At 37.9% G+C, this 24,474-nt stretch overlaps 1 protein-coding gene across 5 annotated transcripts in view; it reads left to right on the forward strand.

The window, feature by feature from the left end:
- PHKA1 (phosphorylase kinase regulatory subunit alpha 1) overlaps window positions 1-24,474 on the forward strand; it is a 130,859-nt gene that overhangs the window by 93,838 nt on the left and 12,547 nt on the right. For 3 of the 5 annotated variants that reach the window (XM_032848841.1, XM_032848842.1, XM_032848843.1), the window contains exons 17-25: window positions 2,985-3,063; window positions 5,205-5,371; window positions 7,840-8,016; window positions 9,633-9,724; window positions 10,237-10,376; window positions 18,369-18,525; window positions 19,604-19,683; window positions 20,957-21,035; window positions 21,169-21,298. In XM_032848841.1, the coding sequence (XP_032704732.1) occupies window positions 2,985-3,063; window positions 5,205-5,371; window positions 7,840-8,016; window positions 9,633-9,724; window positions 10,237-10,376; window positions 18,369-18,525; window positions 19,604-19,683; window positions 20,957-21,035; window positions 21,169-21,298 (1,101 nt within the window). The remainder of the gene's footprint in view (window positions 1-2,984; window positions 3,064-5,204; window positions 5,372-7,839; window positions 8,017-9,632; window positions 9,725-10,236; window positions 10,377-18,368; window positions 18,526-19,603; window positions 19,684-20,956; window positions 21,036-21,168; window positions 21,299-24,474) is intronic. The other 2 variants (XM_032848844.1, XM_032848845.1) reach the window with 1 other exon arrangement.

Genomic DNA, 24,474 nt, shown 5'->3' on the forward strand with positions numbered 1-24,474 from the left:
AGTTCTTTCTCTCTCTTCTTCTCAGCTTACTTATTGTCCATCATTTTATCTTCTATATTACTAATTATCTCTTCTGTCTCATCCTAGCAGTTAGAGACTCCATTTTTTATTGCATCCCATTAATAGCCTTTTTTATTTCAATTTGATTAGATTTTAATTCCTCCTTTTTCTCCAGAAAAGAATTCTCTAGTGTCTTCTATACTTTTTTCAAGCCCAGCTAGTATCTTTATAATAATTACTCTGAACTCTAGTCCCAACATCTTACTTATGTCCATACTGATTAGGCCTCTGGCAGTCAGTACTGCCTTTTGTTCTCTTTTCTTAGGTGAGTTTTTCTGTCTTGTCATTCCTGCAGAAAAGTGGTCACTTTTCTGTTTGTAGAGTTGCAGCTATTCTTTTCTTAGATCTCTGGTTGAATTCACAGGTGTTCAGAATGATTTGATAGCTGTCTAGCTGAATTCCTGGGACCAGACAAGACTAAGATCACCGACTCCTCTGCATCTTGGACTTTGCCCTATTTCCTTTTTTTAAAACTGTATAATGTCCTTCAAGCTATGCTAATATACCTTGTGCCGCTAAATTTCCAAAGTGTACCAATTTTTTCAAATAAATAGAAAAATGGTTATAAAAATCATAAATTATGAGAATATCAAATTTAATTTTGTAAATCCAGATTAAATTAACAACTTTTCTAGAAAAGTAAATCATATAAGAATAAGCTTAATAAGAGACATGCATAGAATCATGAGAAAAATTATGAAACTAATGAAGAGCATTAAAGGAGATTTTAATTGCTAGAGAGACATACCATGTTGCTAGATGGAAACAGTTAATATTGAGAGGATGTCAATTCTTATTAATCTATCAATTCAGTGCAATTCCAAATCAAAATAAGAACTCAAATTTTTATGAACAAACTGAATCTAAATTTCATATGAAAGAGAAAATGTATAAGAATAATCAGATTTTTAAAAAATTTAAAATGATGAGAGAAGACAGCCACTCTAATTAAAATAATGATAAAGGTTACAATCCAGATAGAGGCCAAAGAACATTATCAATAAAAGCCAAATTAGGGAAAGAGCCCAAATATCTATCTGCTGATAAATGGATAAAGAAGTTGTAGTAGATATGGATAGATAGATAGATAGATAGATAGAGGAATATTACTCAGTCATCAAAAAGAATGAAATCTTGGCATTTGCAAGGACATGGTTGGTGCTAGAGAATATAATGCTATGTGAAATAAGTCAGAGAAAGAGAAATACCATATTATTTTTCTCTCATATGTGGAATATAAGAAACAAAACAAACAAGCATAGGGGAGAAAAAGAGAGAGAGAGAGAAGCAATCCAAGAAACAGACTCTTAACTGTAGAGAACACACTGATGATTACCAGAGGGATGTGGGGAGCTGGGTTTATTTAACCCAGGTGACAGGGATTAAGGAGGGCACTTGTCATGATGAGCACTGGGTATTGTATGGAAGTGTTGAATCACTAAATTCTATACCTGAAATTAATATTAACACTGTATGTTAACTAACTGGAATCTAAATAAAAGCATGAGAAAAAATATATAAATAAATACATTTGGGAAAATCATTCATTAAGGCCTGCTACTTTACATTTTATGCAAAATTAAATTCTAAATAGATTAAAAATCTAAGCAAAAATAAATAAATAAACCTTTGAAAGTATTACAAGGAAATATGGGAGAATGTTTTTGTGATCTTGAGCTGAAGAAAACTATGCTTTGCAAGACACAAAAAAGGAAAAAATTGGCAAATTCCCCCAAAACATGAAAATTTAAATAAATCTTTTATACAAAAATGAACTGTGTTTGAGGTTGAAAGACAAATAACAAAGTAGGCATTTTCCATACATATACCAGAGAAAATGGTGATATTCACAAAACATAAAGAGCCTTTGAAAGTCAATTAACAAAAAGATAAACAATAGAAGCAAGGGAAAAGGACATGAACAGGCAAATCATAAAAGAAATACAGATAGCCAGTATATACATGAAAACATGCTCAATCTTACTAGTAGTAAAATAAAAAAATAAAAACAGTATCTTTTAAGTATCAGGTAAACAAAGATTTAAAAGATCATTATTAAAGATATGGGAAAACAGCTGCTTTCTATACCGGTGGTGGAAATAAAACTGGCACAACTTTTTTAGTGGGCAATTTTGACAGTCTCTATACAATTTTTAGTAAGTGTTCCCTTTGTCCTAACAGTTTTACTTATGAGAATGTATCCTAAGGAAAATACAGAATAGGTGCATAAAGATGTAAGTACAGTGATCTTCATCACAGTGTTGCTTATAATACAAAAACAGTCTAAATGTCTGCTATGGAATCTTTTTTAGTTTTTACAAAGGATAAGTTAGGAAAAAAATGGATCACAAAAGAGTAGATATTGTATGATCCCCTGCACATAAAGTCAGGTAATTGTTAGCCTTCTTTATTTTGTATGCCTACACACATACACAAACCAAGTCTGTTTACGTGAGATAATATATAAAATGTTTAACACAGGGCTTGGCATCTAACATTAAACAAATGGTTATTGTTATTGTTATTATTGTCAACTTTCAGTAACCATTAAGTATTCTGCCATCAGTCACTGTGCTAAGTAGTCTTTGAGGTACTCTGTCTGTTGGTAATCACCCTCACCACTTGCCCATTCTACCATGTTGTTAGCTCTCAGATCAGTTGTTGAAATACAAGGCACACAATGAGGAGCATCTTATCTGTACCATTACCACCAGAAGGTTGGTTTGAAATAATTGAAATATTCCCCGTATTTCAAAGTTAAAACTGGAAAAAAAATTGTTCTAAAATTCTCTTCATTTCACATGGAGCATTGGGTGTTATTTGCAAACAGTGACTCACGGAACACGACATCAAAAACTAATGATGTACTACTATATGGAGATTAACATAACATAATTTGAAAATAAAATTCTCTTCATTTTAAGATGAAGATGGAACCAGCTTGAATTCAAGTATCCTAGCGGCACTCCGAAAAATGCAAGATGGCTACTTTGGTGGAGCAAGGTAAGTAACCTCTACACACCTTTCAGTGAAATGAAATGAAATTTGGAAGCTGGATATAGTAATGGTAGACTTGTGGTGCCTTTCTCTGTGTCTTTTTTAATTTATTTAAATTCAATTAGCCAATACATAGTATATCAGTAGTTTCAGATGCAGTGTTCAGCTATTCATCAGTTGTGCAGTATAGCCCCATCCTATGAGTTTAGAAGAACTCATTTTTGATAGATCAAATCAAGGAATTTAATGTTATAGAGAAGGCTTAGAATGTTTCCCATCCTGTTCTTTGCCTAAACCTCATAAATTCAGTGGACTGGAAAATTTATTCTTTCAAAAGCAAAAAAGTTACTGAACTATTCAATTCTGGCTGCTTTTCTTTTCTCTTTTCTCTAAGTTTTTAGTATGAAAAATTTCAAGCTTGCAGAAATGTGCAAGAATGGTATTGAACACCATATACCCTTCCTCAGGATTTACGTGTTGTTAACATCTGTCTCACTTGTGCATTCTCTCCCTCCTCTTCCGTACTCTCCTCTTACTCCTCCCTCCCTTCCCTTCTCTACTCTCCCCCCTTCACAGATACAGATATGTAAATGTACACACACACACATACACACATGCACACACTTTAATTGCTGAAGTATGAGATTTAGCCAGAAGCATCATGACTATTCAACTCTAAACACTTCAGTTTGTCTTATGAGGACAAGGATATTTTCACATATAGCTACAATATAATCATCATACTCACAAAATTTAATATTGATAAATTACTCTTATTACCTAGAGTCCACATTCACAGTTAGCCAATTTTCCCAATATTTTTTCCATAGCCTTTTTTCCCCATTCTGAGACCCAATCAAAAATCACACATTGGCGTTTGGTTATTATATCTCCTTGATGTCTTTTAATCTAGAACAGTTCCCCAGGCTTTTGTGAATCTTTCATGACAGTTTTCAACACAGTTTTGAAAAAGAAAGGTCAATTATAATGCAGAATGTCTTTCAATTTGGTTAAAGTGGTATCTGGTAGGTTTCTCCCTATCCTTTCTATGATAGTCTTTACCCAGTTTTATCTTCCATTGGTGAATCCATTATTACTAATGGGGTTTTAAAGTGATGATTCTGTGTCTCTATCATCCTGTGCATATATATGTGTTAGAATATCCCCTTTTATTTTGTAGTTTTAGTGTAGCATAGATTCGTGGATTCTGATTTTATTCAATATTCTATGCTCCATTTCTGTCATTGTTTATTTCAGTGTTCAAATTATCCAAGGTCTGGCCTTTGGGAACCCGTTCAAGCTGGCTTCTTTTTCTTCTTTTTCACATCTGTTTTGAATAATGGCCTTTATTAAGTCTGTCCACCAATTCTGCTTTCAGTGGGTTTTTTGCTTGAACAGCGACCCTTGGCTTGCCTTGCTGAAGGCAGAAGGACAGCCCCTCCAGTGTGTGAAAGGAAGTGGGAAGTGCAGTACTCCTCTTCATGGAGAGGAGGACAATGCTCCTTCCTTTGAGAAAACGACCAGACTTAGTCCTTGTGCTAGATTCCTTAGTTGATTTTGTCCTGAATAGATACAGGATGTTGGTGACAGCCATAGCAATAATGTTCTCCACCCAGTGCCAGACTGTGTTCTTGAGAAAATCGGTATTATTAACTTACACTTTGGGTTTTGCAATCAGTTTTTTAAGTAGGGGAGGATATAGCCTACAATCCTCTATAATTCATAAGATTTTCAAATATCATCTTTCAATTTCAAAATGATCTTTGAGTATTTTTTTTAAATGATGTGATGGATTTGTGATGATTTCTCTTCCTTCTGTCCCAGCTTCTCTGCAGCTAATGGAGATTCTGGCCAGACATTTAACATAGTTAACAGCATAGTATATGGAAGTGAAGGAAAGCAAAACTGATCTGCTGGTAGATTGTGAACCCATAACTGTGGTCTTCATTAACACAGCATCCCAGCCTATACTATACCATGCCGAGGAGTGCATAAAATTTTATATTTACAAAATTTATACTAATATATAAAAGCATTAGCAGTCCCCCAACCAAAAACATTCTAGGTATCCCTTTTCTCACTGAAACGTGTTGTTTTAAGATTATTTCCTCTGATTTTCTGTTTTCTCTTTGTCCTGTAATTGTCAGAATTCAAACAGGTAAATTGTCAGAGTTTTTAACAACATCTTGCTGCACACATTTGAGCTTCATGGATCCTGGACCCGAGGGTAAGCTGTACAGTGAAGATTATGATGATAACTACAATGAGCTGGACTCTGGCGACTGGATGAATGACTATGATTCACCCCATAATGGTAAGGGAGCATCATAAAGGCAATGGCCTTGCTGGGCAAGATTACAAAGTAGTGTTGAGCATCCTCCTTAATATTTCTCACTGCCAGAAGTCTCACTCCTATTTAATACACCTAGATTTCTACTTTTATTTGGCTTCACTTTTCATCCTTCTACTTACCTTTGGTTTCTGGTCTAATATCCCTGTGGTGATTGTGGAGTATGGAGTTTGACTATCTCTTACTAAGTTCAGGGAAGATTTCTGTGCTGGGTATATGAAATGGCTGGTGATTTCAAAATGAGAGGAAGCAGTGGGGAGTGAGAGATTTTAATCAGGTATGTAGTAGGAGAACTATACGTATACAGTACTGCTTTTTGTCATTTAAAAGCATAAAATTAAGAAACTCAGTTAGAGTGCTTTTTATATATAATGTTACCAGGGCTGATGGGAATCTCTAGAGAGGTCTGCTTAGTTTGAAAAAGCCTATTCAGTGTGCCTATTGCTTTCATATTGCAAACTAGACAAATAAAACACAACCAATCTAATTGATTACTAAGAATACAAGGATGATATAGTGAGAAAACATCATAAGGACATATATTTAAAGTGGCTGAGAAACACCCTAAAGTTTTAAAACACTAACCTAAGCAAGGCAAGAATTACATTGTTTGAATCCCAAAGAGAGAAGGGCCAATAGGAGCAAATTCTTCTAGCTATCTAAAATATGGTTTGCCTGCTTTCATTGTCTGGGTATTTGCCTGTTAGCCTGTTTCTTAAGGCAGAAAATTTCTTTATCTTGAGAGTGGAATGTTAGAGAAAAGAAAAAAATGAATTGGCTTTCCTTAGTGAGGTGGCAAGCATTATCTCATATACAATAAACCAACACATTATCAGTCAGAGGATGATTTTCTTTTTTGGGCTCAGCATTTACTCACCTAAGTACCATTTAATTCACTCTGCATTTGTTTCTGTAAGATAGAAAACCATGAATCTCTTCACTGGAAAAATACATTAAATTCAAAGTTATTTCCTGTTATTAATAATTACCAAATATCTAAGATATCCATCTTGGCATAAACAAATATTTTGAAAAGCAGACCAGAATAATCATATTGTTTGCTATTCTATGGGTGGTTGTGACTTTCATCTGTAGCACTCATTCTTTTAGATTACTTTCTAAAATGTTATCTTTGTAATGATATGTATTACTATATTTGATGTTATGCATTCAGAGTCACTTTCTCCTCTCTGGTTTTACTCATCAGGGGTCTCACAATGGCTGCGCTTATTGCTTGCCAGCCCTGCCATACCAAGAACACTTCTCTCCATATTATTCATAATCCTCCACTCAAGTATCTATATTGTTCAAGGTTATACTAATTGTCATTAGGATTTCACTAAGAATGAGTTCCATTATTACAGCTTTGCTAGTTTCCATTAATCACATCAAAACAGGAGCCCCTGGGTGGCTCAGTTCATTAGGTGTCTGCCTTTGGCTCAGGTCACGATCCTGGAGTCCCAGGATCAAGACCCGCATCAGGCTCCCCACTTAGCAGGGAGTCTCCTTCCCCCTCTGACCTGCCCCCTTCTCATGCTCTCTCTATCAAATAAATAGATAATTTTTTTAAATCACATCAGAACACAGAAAAACATCTGGAGAGATCACTGAAGATGATCAAAAAATATGAGGCATAATTGGCCTCACAGACTTTAGTAGTAATCCAGACACTGTGCTTTTCCAGCTATTAATGTCGTGAATGCTCCTGTACAATCTGAAATATTAGGATCCATGAGAAGAGAATGTTACAGGAGGTATATGGGAGTGTGAGAGTCCAAGAGGATAGGGAACATATCTATCTTCTTCACCACTGAAACCTCAGCACCTATATACCCCCCAGTACACTGTGGACAATAAATAGTTGGTGAATAAATGAATACGGTAATGAAAAGGACCAGTGTGTGGCCAGTAATCCTTTTGACACCAAGGTCACACAGAGATTGTTCTTTTCGTCAGCAACTGTAGCCTCCATTTATGGGATTTGTCTGTTTTTAGCTAGGTTCAGTGTTTAGTGGAAAATTTTTGCCTTTGCTCACCAAAGTCTCCTCCTACCAGTGAGACTCCAAGGGCCCTATTCTGCTCTTCTGCCACCACTGCTGCCACCACCAGCCCCATCACATGTACAGGCGCAGACTGTGAAATCTTTGCTCTACCTGTCCTATAATAAGCTCATACTGCTTTCAAGGGCCCTAATATTGTGACAGCAAAGTTGAAGAACAGGTAGGTCCTCGTAAATGGCCCTAATTTCTAAAAGGTAAAGCTGCAAGACTGTACAGTAATCACAACCTTGACCCCCGCCGCGATCTAAAACAACCTACTTCCGGTGCTGTGTCATGGGCACAGGAGCTGAACATTCTAGTTGGTGGGGCAGATTGTGAAGTAACTAAAATGTTCATTTTTTTCTCTTCCCCCTACCCCCACTAACCTTGCAGCTCGCTGTGGTGATGAAGTTGCTCGTTATTTAGATCACCTTTTGGCGCACACTGCTCCCCATGCTAAAGTAGCCCCTACCTCACAGAAGGGAGGGCTAGATCTGTTCCGAGCTGCTGTGCAAACAACCTGCGATTTAATGTCCTTGGTGACCAAGGCCAAGGAGCTGCATGTACAGAGTGAGTAATGCCATGACTCACTGGAGTCAGGCACAGGATTGACGTGCAGCCCAGGATGGGGGTGGGGTGTGTATTACAGTGTAAGCAGAAGTTCTGTATTGTTCAGTGCTTTATCCTCAGCATCTCAGACAGAAGGAACATGTCAGGCACTCAAATATTTGGAAAGTTAGTGAATTGGTTGTAATTTTGCTATAGATAGTGCTATGCGGCCTGATTTAACCACTACACCATGAAAAGCAGCCAGAACAAGAGACATGGAGCATTTTAACATCTGTGTTAAATGATGGAAGAAGGTGTTTCCTTTGGGAAAGTTACTCCTTCGGAAGCACTTTTATTTAAAGAGAAAGCACTGCAAACTATTACAAGCTAACCTTGTAACGAAGAGGGAAATACTCTCCCTTAAGTAAGCTGCATCTGGTTCCCTTAGGTCAGCTGTGATATTTACAGTCAGTTGTTCCAGCAGTGTAGAGCTGTGTTTCTCAACTACAGTACTCATTCCTCAACAACTCTGTCATTGTCCTCCCCGTGACCACTGCCCCCCTTTTGGTAGGTATTGGCAATGAAGGGTGTCTTCTACTACACACTGCTAGGCTAGGAGTAGTCATGGTTCCTAAGAGTAGTCAGTGCCTCTATGGTAGCTGCATATGAAGGGAAGACGGGCTCCTTGGCCACACCAAGAGGACCTAAATGGTAACATTTTACAGATGATGAGAATGATTGAGACGCATGTTCTTGCTGTCTAAAACTTGATTGACCATTACTAACCACAGATATTAAACATGAATCATTTAACATTGAGAACAGGGAAGAGCTCAGCATACCCTTTAAGGATGCTGCCTTGACAAAGGGCTTATGTGAAGACATCAGCGTTATTAAATTATACTTCTAGATTGTGAATCGGGAAACTTGAGCTTAAATCCTGGCTCTGCTACTTACTTGCTTGAACAGTATTTTGAGCTCTATATCCCTCATTCTGTATCTGTAACATGGTGAAAGTGACAAGACAGTCTCTCCTTTGAGGTTATGGTAAGTATTTGGACTATAAATAAAAATATTTGGAATATCTCAAAGTAGGTCGGCCACTACATTTTCTGACTCCCTACATAGGATCATCCATTTATCTATTCTCAAGAAAACCCAACTGCTGACAGCCAGATATTTTCCCAAGGCAGTCCAGAAAATAGAAAACAGAATTGGGTTCTTTCTGTTACATGTGGTATTCTATCAAAGTATCAGCAATAGCACCATTGTGATATTGATTACATTCATAGGCTTTAATATCTTAAATGGCCATTTGATGCTACAGTTCTAGGCATTCCACTGAAAGTATGTTTGATTGAACAATCTTTAAAGTATCTGATATTCATATTTCTTTTCTGTGACATTAGCAAGAAATGATAAATTTCTCACTCTTGTTCTATAGAGAACAACTCCTGTGCAACTTCATTTTGAGGGGAACTGTGAATTGTTTTTATTTGAGTTCAGTTAGCCGACTGATAGTACATCATGTGTTTCAGGTGTAGTGTTCAATAAGTTATCAGTTGCATATAACTGTGAATTATCTTTTTAGTCTCCTAAGTTATCTAACCTTTCCCATAAATGTCAACCTCTTGCAGATGTTCACATGTATCTTCCTACAAAGATATTTCAGGCCTCCCGTCCTTCATTCAACTTACTTGACTTGCCTCATTGCCCACGAGAGGACCAGGTAAACTTGCACATGAGATTTTTTTCTGTCAGCCATTCACAAAACTGCCATCTATATGGTGAATAACAGAACAAGCCATTATGGTTTCTGCTGGTAACTGGTGGTAGGCAAAATGCTACCCTGGTGAAAGTATACTCCTTTTTATTTCACTTTCTTTTTGTTTTTATTTTAAATTCAATTAATTAACATATACTGTATTATTTGTTCCGGGGTCTTATATAACACCCAATGCTCATTACATCACATGTCCTCCTGAATGCCCATCACCCAGTTACCCCATCCCCCAATTCCACTCCCCTCTAGCAACCTTTTCTAGCCAGGCTGTGAGAAAACTGAATTGCTACATCATTCATTTTGAAGGTTTCATTGTTTTTGTTTTACTTCTCATCAAAATTTAGGGAATTCTTATGGAAAAGGTTTAGAGGTGAAAAGATCAATACTCTAGGGCATTATTTAAGTTGGGCACTTGTGGACTTAATTTTTTTTTCTTTTTATCGTTTCTCAAACTAAAGGTTCCCTCTGTTCGTGTAGAAATGCATCTTCCCAGAGACCAGTCCGGGGAGGTGGACTTCAAGGCACTGGTTTTACAGTTGAAGGAGACCTCCAGCTTACAGGAACAAGCTGATATCCTTTACATGTTGTATACTCTGAAGTAAGTGATAAATATTCTGTCTCCTTTCATGTCCACGTGGAGAGGAAGTAAAATATAGTAAATACAACTCAACTTTGGAGTGTCTGGATTTGAATTTTGCAACCTACACACTGTGTAACCTCAAGCCTCAGTTGTTCTCGTTTATAAAATTTGGATTATACCAACCTCATAGAACTGTTGTAAAGATTAAGCAAGATACAATATCTGCAAAGTCTCTGATACAATGCCTGTTACATAGTAGGTGACCAATAACTGTTATGTTATTTATGGTTATTTCAAGCCTCTGTTATTTGGTAAAAATCCAAAGATAAATAAATTCTTAACTCAAAAGGAGTATGAACACAGAGGCTTACAGAAAACAATAAACTAGCATTTCTGAGTAATTTGCTATGTGTCCAGAACCCTGCTAGGTACATTATACATAAGTACCTCAAACTCAGTATGCCCAAATTGAACTCCCTCCTATCCCTCACTTCCCCTCCAAATATAACCTGAACTTCCTCATTTATTAATGGAGTCATCAACTTGAAGAAGCAGGATGGGCTCCCCTCCCCTAAATTTGGTTTGGATATTGAGACTGATGATACCAACCATGTACCAAAAGAGTGTAAAATGTTTATTACTCACATAATGAGACTTCTTGGAAGACTGGAACAGATTCCCAGGTTGGTTAAAAAAAAAAAAAAAAAGATAAGTGAGCAGGGAAAGGAGACTGTGTTGGGCTTTTATTATGATTAGGAGGTGAGGCTGGGGAAAAGGTTCTTACCAGCACCAAAGGACAGAACCCTTGGATTTCCCTGACATCTTGCCCAGGTGTAGGCTGGAAGGGAAAGAGGGGTAGTAGGACTTGTAAGCAGTCAGCAGTCAAACATTAAAAGTGGAGTCACGTTCTGAAATTCTGCATCCTTGTGGTTGAAATCAACACCTACCTAATCAGCAAGCTTCGCCCCATATCCAGTTAAGCACCAAGGCTATTCAGTTTTTCCTCTAAGTATTTATCTTCTGCATCGCTAGCACGGCTACCTTCACTCACGTCTGTGTCTCTCACCAGGACTATTGCTATGGTTTTCTAACAAGTCTTCCTATTTCAGCCTTGTTCTCCTCAATCCCAGCCTCCACAGAGGAGAGAGAGTAACTTTTCTTTTTTACTTTCTAGGACAGAAACGTCTAAATTTCTATAAAAATAGAGAGAATAGCATAATGAACCCTTGGGGCCACATCACCCAGCCTGAACAATGATAAACACATGGTTAATCTTGTCCCATCTATATTCTCTCTTTCTCCCAGATTATTTTGAAAAAGAGACCAGATGCTTTATCATTTCATTCCTAAATATTTCAGTATTATTTCTAAAAGTCAGTGAAGCTCTTAAAAACATAACCACAATGGGACTTCTGGTTCCAGACAAGATAGAATACATGCATCTCTCTCTGTTCCTTCTGCTAAGTACAAGAGGACATTATTTAGAAAACAAACATAACGAGGTGTTAAAAGGTAGAAAGAAGAAAGAAGACTGGTTAAGGATCTCAGGCTCTGAGGATTGACAAGGTGGTAATGTACCCAGGTTTTTTTTTTTTTTTTTGTCACCTCATATATACTGCATCAGATGCTGGAGAAGCCAGCACCCTGAAAACGCCAATGGGCACAGATGACTGGAGCCTTCAGAAAAACCTGTTCTTTCTAGACAAAGGACCAGGAAAGGGCAGACTAGCAAGACAGACAACTTTTAGACAATAACCACTCCTACCATAGAAAAATCTGCAGCACTGACTTGCCTCCTCTACCTTCCCCTACTGCCAGGGTGGTGTCAAAGAAGACTAGGTAGGGATCTGGGACTTTGAGGCCCTCTAGGCTATAATGAAGTCCCCTGGATTTGTCTGACTCCAGAGCCCATGCTGCTTCCATCAGATCCTGGTGGTTAATGAGTAAGTGAAAAAGACATCTGAAAAGCCCACCAGCCCCAGAATCAAATTTTTGCACAACCAATTGTATCAAAACCAGCCCAAACGTATTTTTAGCCATTCAGGGCCTGCCTGCTCTTCACACTCCTTGAAACCTACTCCACATCTGCCATAAGAGTTAAGCCCAGGGCCACAAATACCCCAAACCACGGCTCTCTACCCTAGAGAATCCCCAACAGTGCTACTGAAGGACATCACCTAGATGTGTAACTTCCTCTTCCCCTCTCCTCTGGGAGTTTCCTTGCCCTCCACCCCTTCTGGAAGGTAGAGCTGGTGCTCTAGCTAAGCCTCTGGACAGTTTCCTGCTGTGAGGGACTTCCCTTCTCATACAACCCTAAGTGCCACCCAATAAACCTTATTACGTGCTACTGCCCAAAAAAATGACACGGGGTCTTATTATTTTGATACCTCTGCTTCTTTTGTTCTTCCTTTAGGGTGAGGCACATCTTTTCAACAAATACCTGTTGAGTGCTTCTTATGTGCCAGGCACAAGGCTAAATGGAAAATAATGAAAAGATAGAGAAGGTAAAACGAGATAAGGGGTGAGGACAGAATGACTGTAGCTTGAATGAAAACTGAAGATTCAGTTAGGTAGTTGATACCGGCAAACAAAGGGAGTTGTACCTGAGAAGCTTCTACTTCCCCACCAAGTCAGATCATCCACGGTTGACTGCCAGCTCTTCTGTTCGTAACGTGGGTTTTCTTCATCTAATCCTGTATTACTAACTTCACCATAACATCTGATTGAACCTGCAGTCTCTTTAAAACTAGTACTCCAGGTAATGTCAAACCACCTGAGTAGATTGTATAGATGTGCTGCATGGGTTTTAATACACTTGGAATTCTGCCCAATATTCCTCATGGATTTAAGAGTGGAAGTGGGGAGGTGGGGTTTCCTATCTCTGTTGATTAGCATTCCTTCGGCAAATTGTCTGTTTATAACCTTTCTTTGTTCTCTATTGAGTTATTTATATTTTTCTTATTGATATTAGATATCACTATTTTGTTTGTTATCCTTGCTGCAGATATTTTTTTCCAATTAATTTGCTAATTACTTATATACATTTCTCTATGCAGAGGTTTACTTTTTATATCATCAAATCTGTCAGACTTTTCCTTTTTGGCTTTTGGATTTCTTTTCATGCATTCCCCCCCACCCAGAATTTTAAAAATATTTTAAATACCTTTAATAATTTTTAAAGAAATTTCTATGTCAGGGCACCTGGGTGGCTCAGTCGGTTAAGCAACTGCCTTCCACTCAGGTCATGATCTCAGAGGCCTGGGGGAATCAAGCCCCACATTGCATGGGGCTCTCTACTCAGCAGGGAGTCTGCTTCTCCCTCTTCCTCTGCCCTCCCACTGTGTGCTTGCTCTCGCTCTCTCTCAAATAAATAAATAAATAAAATTTTCTAAAAAAAGCAATTTTTATGTCCTTAATTCTACTTGGAATTTATATATGTCTTCTTACTCAGCATGTCTAAACTAAACTCCACTTCACTGTCTTGGTTAGAAACCTACTGCTCCCTGACCCTGTTCATAGTATCAACATTCTTTTAGTCACCCAGACTTGATATTGTGTTGACATCTTCAACTCCTCTTAATCTCCTGCCTCTCCCTGCAATATCGCCACTACCATTGGGAATCAGTGGCCAAATATACATCCTCTATGATCCCATTTTCAACCTTTATCTACCATTGTTCCCCCCTCACAATGTGAATACTTTCACCAAAATAGCCCACTGTTTGTCATATCCAAAACACAGACCATACAAGATTTCTTTTCACACCTTGGGTCATGTTCTTCCCTCTGCCTGGACTTCTTTCCTTTACCACACCCCATCTCTCCTTGTTGGAATTCTAGCTGTCCATCAAGGCCTAGTTCATCTGTCATCTCCGGAAAGCTTTCTCTGATCTCTAGCAATAAAAAGATTCATCCTTGATTATGAGATCTCAAAGCATGTACTTTAATATTATTCATTTATCTATTTTTATTTTGACCATTTCAAACTTAGAGAAAAGTTGTAGGGATAGTACAAAAAAAATTTATGGATATCCTTCACCCAGATTCCTCAGGTTTAATCTCTCTCTCTCTCATTCTCTCTGTCATCATATATAGATATAGATATAGATATAGATATAGATATAGATATAGATATATGTTTTTCTGTATCATTTGAGAGTAAGTGGCAGACATGATCCCCTTCTACCCCTAAGAATTTGAGTGGTTATTGTGTATTTCCTAAAGACTAGGAATTCTCTTACATAAGCATAGTACAAATCAGAAAATTAGGGGCTCCTGGGTGGTGCATTTGGTTAAGTGTCCAACTCATGATTTCAGCTCAAATCATGATCTCAGGGTCCTGGGATGGAGCCCCACGTTGGGCTCCCTGCTTAGCACAGAGTCTTGAGATTCTCTCTCTCTCCCTCTGGCCCTCCCCCCACTCTTGTACTCTCTGAATAAATAAAATCTTTTTTTTTTTTTTTAAAGAAAAAGAGGGCACCTGGGTGGCTCAGTGAGTTGAGCCTCTGCCAGCTCGGGTCGTGATCTCAGGGTCCTGGGATCGAGGCCCGCATCGGGCTTTCTGCTCAGCAGGGAGCCTGCGTCTCCCTCTCTCTGCCTGCCTCTCTGCCAGCTTGTAATCTCTCTCTATGTCAAATAAATCTTTTTTAAAAAAAGAATTTTTTATTAAAAAAAGAAAAAGAAATTAATGTTTAAACAATACTATCATCAGGATGCCTAGATGGCTCAGTTGGTTAAGCATCTGCCTTTGGCTTGGGTCATAATCTCAGGGTTCTTGGATCGAGCCCCACAATGGGCTCCTTGCTCAATAGGGAACCTGCTTCTCCCTTTGCCTGCCACCCCCCTGCTTGTGTGCACTCTCTCTCTCTTTCTGACAAGTAAATAAATAAAATCTTTTTTTAAAAAATGGTACTATCTAACCTATAGACTGTATTTGCCAGTTGTCCCAGGAATGTCTTTACAGCAAAAGAAAATATAAGTTATGCATCTCATTCAATTCTCATGTGTCCCCAGTCCCCTTTAATCTGGAACAGTTCTTGAGTCTTTATTTTTCATATTAGGGGCATTTGTGAAGCACACGGATGAATTATTTTTTATAGAATGTCCCTAAATTTTGGTTCATTTGGAGTTTGCTCATAATTAAATTCAGGTTATGCATTTTGGGCAGGAATACCACTGAAGTCATGCTGAGTTCTTCTCAGTGTATCATATCAGGAGGGCACATGGTGTCGATGAGTCCCATTGCTGGTTTTATCACTCGGTGAGGGTAGTATCGTCCACATTCCTCCACTGTAAAATCTTTATGTTGCATTTTGTAATTAAAAAGTATTGTGTGGAGATATACTTTGGAACTGTAAATATCCTGTTACTCTTCAAACTTTCATTCACTGTTTTTTTAATCCATTGTTGACTCTTCCTCTGGTACTTTGTATTTCATGTTTTTAAAAATATATTTAATATATTAAATTCATATTTATTATTTTAATATATTTAGCATAGTAAATATGTTATATAGTACATGTTTCCTATAATTTAATATATTGAATAGATATTACATTATCATGGCTCAAACTTTTTGAAGTGCAAAAGGATACAGGGAGAAGATAAAAAGTCTTTTTCCTACCTCTGGTCCCCAGATATCTGGTTCCCCAGCTCATAGGCCGTCATTGTTATTGGTTGTTTGTATATCCATCCAGGGACAACTTATGCATATGTAGGTAAATAAAGCATATATGCATATAATTTCATACCTGTTTCACCAAATGGAAGCATAGTATATGCACTGTTCTGTACCTTGCTTTTTTTTCCCTAAAACTATTTTTCATGAAATTCATTACATATATATTCCATTTATCTGTGACTGCTTAACAAATAACCCCAAAACTCAGTGGCTAAGATAATACAAGCAAAAAGTGTTTAAATGATCTGTCACAGCTCTGGAGCTTGTCCAAGCTCAACTAGGCAGTTGTCATGTGGGATCTCATTCAGCTGTGGTCCGACAGCATCTGGGGCTGAAGTCACCATGAGGTTGTCCACTCATATATCTAGGGGTTCATACTGGTTATTGACTGGCACCTCACCTGGGGCTGTCACCCAGAACACCTACAAACGACCTCCCCCTTACGTCTCTCTACTTCCTCACAGTCTGATGTCTAGGTTCCAAGAGTATGTGACCCATCAAAGGACCAAGTGGAAGCTGCCTTACTGTTTATGACCTAGCCTCAGAAATCATACAGCACCACTTTCAACTTAGCCACAAGCATGTCTGTGTTGAAGGGGAGAGAACGCAGACCCACCCTCTTCACGGGAAGACTATAAAAGTCACACTGTAAGAAGAGCATGTTAGATGGAACATTATTGGAGTCATGTTAAAACATAAAATCTGTCACAATCTAGACCTACATCATATTTTCTTAATAGTTCCACAGCTTCCATTGTTTGTGACCATACCATAATTTAACCAGTCTCCTACTGAGGGACATTTGGATTGTTTCCCATGATTCACTATCCCAGACAATGCTATAGCAAATATCCTCACTGTGTGTATCATTTCTCATGTGTGGAGTCTATCCTACAGATATGCCAGAATTAAAATTCCTAGATCAAAGAATATATATTTTTTAGAATATAGATTTTTAATATTAATACATATTTTCAAATACCTCTCCAGGGAGAGTATCCCAATTTTCACTCCCACCAGCAAGATATTGAGAGTACCTACTTTCCCAAAGCCTTACCAATGCAGTGTTATCAAATTTGGGGTTTTTTGACAACATGATAGACTTTAAAAGTGTTATCTTGGTGTAAATTTTGATTTTTTTCTTACTATGTGTGTGATCAGACACCTCTCTATATTTAAAATTCATCAGTATTAGGGCATCTGGGTGGCCCAGTCAGGTAAGCAGCTGCCTTCAGCTCAGGTCATGATAAAAAAAAATAAATCCATGAGTATTTGACCATATTTTCTTATCTGTCTTTTCTTTTTTTATTATCTATTTGTTGCAGTTCTTTCTTTCTTTCAGAGAGAGAGATCATGAGCGGGGTGAGGGGCAGAAGGAGAGGGAGAGAGAAGAAGGAGACTCCCACTGAGTGTGGAGCCCAATTCAGGGCTCTACCTCATGACCCAGAGATCAGGACCTGAGCCAAAATCAAGAATCTGACGCTTAACCAACTGAGCCACTCAGGCGCCTCTGTTGAATTTCTTTATATGAGGGAAATTGGCCTATGAATTGTAAATATTTTTCTATTTGTAGTTTGTCTGACAACTTTGCTTATAGTGGTTTTCTGCAATATGTATTTTGTTGTTTTTATGTATATAAATCACTTTTTCTTTTATGGCTTCTTTTTATAGGTTATAGTTAAACGGTACTCTTGCCCCCAGAGTTATAAAGTAGTTCTCCCAAATTTTTTCTAGTACCTTTACGCTTAAATCTTTGATATACTTGGAATTCTGATGTTCAGTGTAAGGCATGAATCCAGCTTCTTTTTCAGATGGCTACTTGATTGTCTTAACATTGTTTAATAAATAATCTACCTTCATCGTAAATTAAATTCTCAATTTCATAGCACTTTACATATATTTTATGATACTTCACAGTTGACTTGTGTTATAGTAATCTTTACAAGAATAATGTACATGTATCCTTTACAAATAAACACACATCTTTTTCTTAAATCTCTATTAGTTTCCTAAGTGTAGCATACTTCCTGAACTTTCAATAGTTAAAATAAGTCTTTGACTTTGTTTTCAGCTATGTCAAAGCCTGTGAAGAGAGTAAAAGAACGCGTTTTGTCAAAGCACACCTGAAACTAAGACTTGTTCTCATCTAGGTATTTGGGTTTCAGGGGCAACTATTAATCATACATTTACAAGGATTCCTAGTAAATAACTTTTATTGCCTAACGAGGAAGACCTATCAAAAAACAGGTGTGTCTGTTATAACACTGAAACAAATGATTGTTGCCAGCAGCTTTACTTAAACTAATGTAGGTCTCTCTTTAACATTCCAGAGGACCTGACTGGGACCCTGAATTATATGATGAAGGGGCTACGACAGTCCGAGAGCTGCTTACTGAGCTCTATGTCAGAGTTGGAGAAATCCGTCACTGGGGCCTGACCCGACACATCTCTGGAATCTTAAGGAAAAAGGTGGAAGCACTTGATGAGGTACTATAAATTCTGCTTGAATTGATACCAAATCTAAATGGAGGTGCTTTTTAAAAATCAGTTTCCATAATTGATTTTTTTTAAGATTTTATTTATGTATTTGAGAGAGAATGAGAGAGAGCATGAGAAGGGGGAGGGTCAGAGGGAGAAGCAGACTCTCCACCAAGCAGGGAGCTCAATGCGGGGACCCGATTCCAGGACTCCAGGATCATGACCTGAGTTGAAGGCAGTCGCTTAACTGACTGAGCCAGCCAAGTTCCCCATACTTGATTTTTAAGGCAAGCACAACATCTAATCATTTGAGACGTCTTTCTGGCATAAATTTCCTGATACTCAATTAGTTTTTTGTCTGTGAATGTCAAGTGCACAATACTGAAGTTTATAAATGATAAGATGTTATAAATGATAAGAATTCTACAGCTTAAGAATTTATTTACAGGGGCACCTGGGTGGCTCAGTGGGTTAAAGCCTCTGCCTTCGGCTCAGGTCATGATCCCGGGGTCCTGGGATCGAGCCCCACATCGGGCTCTCTGCTCAGCGGGGAGCCTGCTTCCTCCTCTCTCTCTGCCTGCCTCTCTGCCTACTTGTGATCTCTGTCAAATAAATAAATAAAATCTTTAAAAAAAAATAAAATAAAATAAAAAGAATTTATTTACAGTGGGGCACCGGGTGGCTCCGGTTGAGCCTCTGCCTTCAGCTCGGGTCATGATCTCAGGGTCCTGGGATCGAGCCCCGTATTGGGCTCTCTGCTCAGCAGGGAGCCTGCTTCCCCCTCTCTCTCTGCCTGCCTCTCCGCCTACTTGTGATCTCTCTCTGTCTGTCAAATAAATAAATAAAATCTTTTAAAAAAAAAAGAATGAATTTACAGTAGAATAAAACTTCCTATCTCTTAGGAGATAAAAATACCTCATTGTTTCTTCTGAAAAATCTCTCTCTTCGGATCTATATATTTCCTGAGAAAGATGGTTTGGTGTCTCAATAAATTAAGGGGAAGCAGATGTCTGTGGGCCGAGAGTAATTGTCATGGAAAGCTGAAGTGGTATGGGAAGGATAATGCTGTTATGCTCTCTCTTCTTAGGCCTGCACAGCCCTTCTCTCCCACCAGAAGCATTTGACAGTAGGACTCCCTCCAGAACCTCGAGAGAAGACCATCTCTGCGTGAGTATGGTTTTTGGTTGGGTTCGATCAAGTTTCTCTGAGACTTTAAGGAGCTGTGTGAACTGACCACAATTCTCTTTCCCTAATCTGTTACTGAATGATAATGGCCTACATCTGTGGGCTTCTGTCAGAGACACTTGGCATGAGAATGTTGATAATGACAGGGCATGAGTGAATGAAAGAGTATATCCACAAGGAGCACTATGCAAATGTAGTTTGCTTTTTATGTTTTTTTTTTTTCCGGTGGCGGTGGTGGTGGTGATGGTTTTTGTTTTTGTACTTGTTTTTTACTTATTGGCTTTCCTGAGCCTTACATCCAAAGGCAGTCCAAAACAGGGCAGGCAACTAGAATTAGCATCCACAAAATATCTGCTATACTCTAGACTTTCTTCCAGGCCTCTCTCTTTGACTTATAGATAGCTGTTTTCTCCTTACGTCTCTTCACAATTCTTCCCTCTATATGTGTCTTTGTGTCCAGATTTCCCAAATTTTTATATAAGAACACCAGGCATAAAGGATTAGGGCCCAATCAATGACCTTACTCGAACTTAATTACCTCTGTAAAAACCTCATCTCCAAATAAGGTCACACTCTGAGGGACTCTAGGCTAGGATTTCAATATATGAACTTTGACAGCACACATTCAACCCATAATACCTTACTCTCAGCAAACAGAATCTTTTTATCACAAATCAGATCAATTTTTGCCACTACTGTGGCAATCCAAAAGAAGATGGCATTGTCCATGCCCCATTCCTCCAGAGTGATTAGTATCAAAGGAGGGTCAGAAGTGTGGGAAGAGGTATGCTTATTTCTGTGTATGTGTGTGTGTGTGTGTGTGTGTGTGTAAACTGATGAAACTATAAAATCAATATAACTAAGGTATGATCATAAAATAACAAAATGGTTTCCAAAAGGCAAAGCTTAAATTTAGTTTATTACTTTCTGGCCATAATGGTTACTTGTCATATGTTAAGAATTAACCATGAAAGACTGATCTGGAAAGACCTCGTGGGTGATTTTTAAATAAAAGTTTGAAGAAGAAAGGCAATCCAGCTTTAGAGAGGAAAGAGGAGAGCTCTCCTGAGTTGACAGAGGCCAAAGTGGTTTGGGAAGGCAATGAACTTTAAGGACTGAATGAACCAAATGCTACCAACAACGATTAAACACTGAAGCAGTGACTTGGACTTGGGAGGAGGTTTTTTATTTTCTCTGTGTACTGAAGCTTAAACAGTGACAGAATTTTGTCTTTCTTCACCATCTTCTCCCTCAGACCTCTGCCCTATGAAGTGCTCACTCAGCTGATAGATGAAGCCAGTGAAGGGGACATGAGCATCTCGATCCTTACACAGGTGAGCAGAATTATGACATCTAATATGGTGATTGATATTTTTGTTTTCATTTGATCTGGCAGTTTCCAAAGACTACCAAATGCGCTTTGTGAGACCTGGACCATAACTTTTTCTATATTCATTCCACGCACAGGAAATAATGGTATATCTAGCCATGTATATGAGAACTCAGCCTAGCCTCTTTGCCGAAATGTTTCGACTTCGAATTGGTCTAATCATACAAGTTATGGCTACAGAACTGGCCCACTCCCTCCGATGCTCAGGTACTCATTTTAGTAACTATTTTTGGCAGAATTCACTATTAATGTAGGGCTATTGTGTTTTGGATTGGGAGGGAAAAAAAGCAAAAACATTTTATTAGCAGCTCAGAAGCTGCATATAGCAATCTTGTTCCCATGTTAGTCAACTTCTATTTCTACAAATCACGAGACTGGTATTATGACAGATTTATGTATTTGTTCTGCAACTTTACAATTCCACCTCTTGGGGGCTCTGCACTCCAAATTACATTCTTTCCAACTCCTAGTGTGAGCCTAAGTATGCATCAAATTTGAATGTGACAGACTGGGTTTGATTCTGACTCGGGCAGTGCAGTTTCTTTTTTTTTTTTTAAGATTTTATTTATTTATCTGACAGAAAGAGACAGAGCACAAGCAGGAGGAACGGTAGGCAGAGGGAGAGAGAGAAGCAGGTTCTCCGCTGAGCAGGGAGCCTGATGTGGGGCTCGATCCCACTGAAGCCGAAGGCAGGCACTTAACCCACTGAGCCATCCAGGCACCCTGGCAGTGCAGTTTCTTGACCCCAGATTAAGTCACCACATCAGTTTGATCATATTGTCAGTATTCTGTCTAGTCAATAACAGGATGGAATAAAGGAATACCATATTTCTATTGATATTTACCTGACAGTACTCTCCTTGAAATTAACTGTAGGTGTATTTGGCAAGATAACAGGTTTAGTTAGAAGAAAAACAGGGGCCTATGGAAACTGCCGTACAAAATTCTATAAAGTGTGAGGGAGGGAAAGGGACTGCCATGGTGTGACTATTTTTTTTTCATTGGTATTTGTTTGATTGCAACAAGAATGGTGAAATAACAGAGATAGAGATTACCTACAAAAGTGAAATTAAAGTTGCAAAACTCAATTTTAGCCATTATTTCTGTTACCTTTCCCCGAAAGGCTTTTACTTGAGCTATTAACAAGTAGCTAAATTTATTGGCTTGAGTCTAATCTAAATTACATAATTAATATTAAAATAACCTTTTGAAGGAAAAGAGCTAATGATTATTGTATACCTACCATATGTTAGACTCTGGGCTTTTTTGCTTTGTATTTACATACATTATCTCATTTAATCCTTATGACCATGCTCTGGAGAAGATATTTTTGTTCTACTTTTAAATAAATCATCTGAATCTCAGATTAAATAACTTGCCTAAAGCTATATAGTAACTTTACTTGCCTAGTAAATAGTACCATTTGAGTCCAAGTCTGCTGATTCCAAATGATTTCCAGTTCAGCACATTGTTATGGATTACATGTATTGCGTTTTATACACACACACACACACACACACACACACACACACACACACACATGCAGGGATGTTTTATTAGGGTCTAATTATTTAAAAGATTATTTATTTATTTATTTGACAGACAGAGATCACAAGTAGGCGGAGAGGCAAGCAGAGAGAAAGGAGGAAGCAGGCTCCCTGCCGCGCAGAGAGCCCAATGCAGGGTTCAATCCCAGGACCCTGGAATCATGACTTGAGCCGAAGGCAGAAGCTTTAACCCACTGAGCCACCCAGGCGCCCCAGGGTCTAATTATTTAGTCGTAAGCCTCAACAAGGAAAAAACCCCATTCTTCAGTTATCTTTCATCTCCTATTACAGATTTTTTTTCCTGTGGATTCATCAAAACCATGGCTCTTTACTTCTTATACAATGAAATCAAGATCCCTGGGTGTGATACTCGAAATGTCAACAGTCCTACCTCCTACTTTCACAGTATTTCCCACTAATTTTTTTTTTTAAATTTATTTGACAGAGATCACAGGTAGGCAGAGAGGCAGGCAGAGAGAGAGGAAGGAAAGCAGGCTCCTTGCTGAGCAGAGAGCCCGATGCGTTTCCCACTAATTTTATCAGTTACCATCCTTGGAGACTGATGTCTCCTCTGATTTCCAAAGCATTTATTGTCTATAATTCTCATTTGGTACTTAGTATAGACATGTTTCATTATTATTTATCTTGTTTACATGTGTAATCTCTCCCAAATAGCTGTTAAACTTCTTAGCTGTTAAACTTCTCAAAGTCAAGTACTTGTCATAACTGTTTGTTACTAAAGTCATGACCTACATGCAGTAAGCTCTTATTAACTGTGGTTATTATTTTTTCTTTTTCAAGTTTTTATTTAAATTCTAGTTGGTTAACATACAGTGAAATATTAGTTTCAGGTCTAGAATTTAGTGGCTCATCATTTACTTACAACACCGAGCGCTCATCACTACCAGTGCACTCCTTAATTCCCATCACCCATTTAACCCATCCCCCAGCCCACCTCCCCTCTAGTAACCCTCAGTTTGTTCTATATAGTTAAGAGTCTGTTTTCTCTCTCTTTCCCCCTGCCATGTTCATCTGTTTTGTTTCTCAGATTCCACATATGAGTGAAATCATATGGTATTTGTCTTTCTCTGACTGACTTGTTTTGCTTAGCGTAATACTCTCTGGCTCCAACCATATCATTACAAAAAGCAAGATTTCATTCTTTTTGATGGCTGAGTAATATTCCATTATATATATAATATATTATATATTTTATATATATATTTTTAAAATTATATATATTATATATTTTATATATATTTTAAAAATTATATATTTATATATATAAATATATACATATAAATATATATATATATACATACATATATATATATATATATTTATATATATATATATTAAAAATGTAGGTTAAGCCTCTGCCTTCAGCTCAGGTCATGATCTCAGGGTCCTGGGATCGAGTCCCGCATCGGGCTCTCTGCTTGGCAGGGAGCCTGCTTCCTCCTCTCTTTCTCTGCTTGCCTCTCTGCCTACTTGTGATCTCTCTCTGTCAAATAAATAAAATCTTTAAATATATATATATGTATATATATATTCATTCATATTCATATATATAAATATATATATATATGTATATATATATATATATATATTCTCCACTTCTTTATCCATTCATCAGTCAATGGACATTGGGGCTCCTTCCATAATTTGGCTTTTTTAATAATGCTGCTATAAATATTGGGGTGCAGGTGTCCCTTCGAATCACTATGTTTGTATCCTTCAGATAAATACCTGTAGTGCAATTGCTGGGTCGTTGGGGTAGCTCTATTTTCAACTTCTTGAGGGACCTCCAAACTATTTTCCACAGTGGCTGTACTA

This window comes from Lontra canadensis, unplaced genomic scaffold (assembly GCF_010015895.1).
Source record: "Lontra canadensis isolate GAN:19392208 unplaced genomic scaffold, GSC_riverotter_1.0 scaffold210, whole genome shotgun sequence".
Classification (NCBI taxonomy): Eukaryota; Metazoa; Chordata; class Mammalia; order Carnivora; family Mustelidae; genus Lontra; species Lontra canadensis.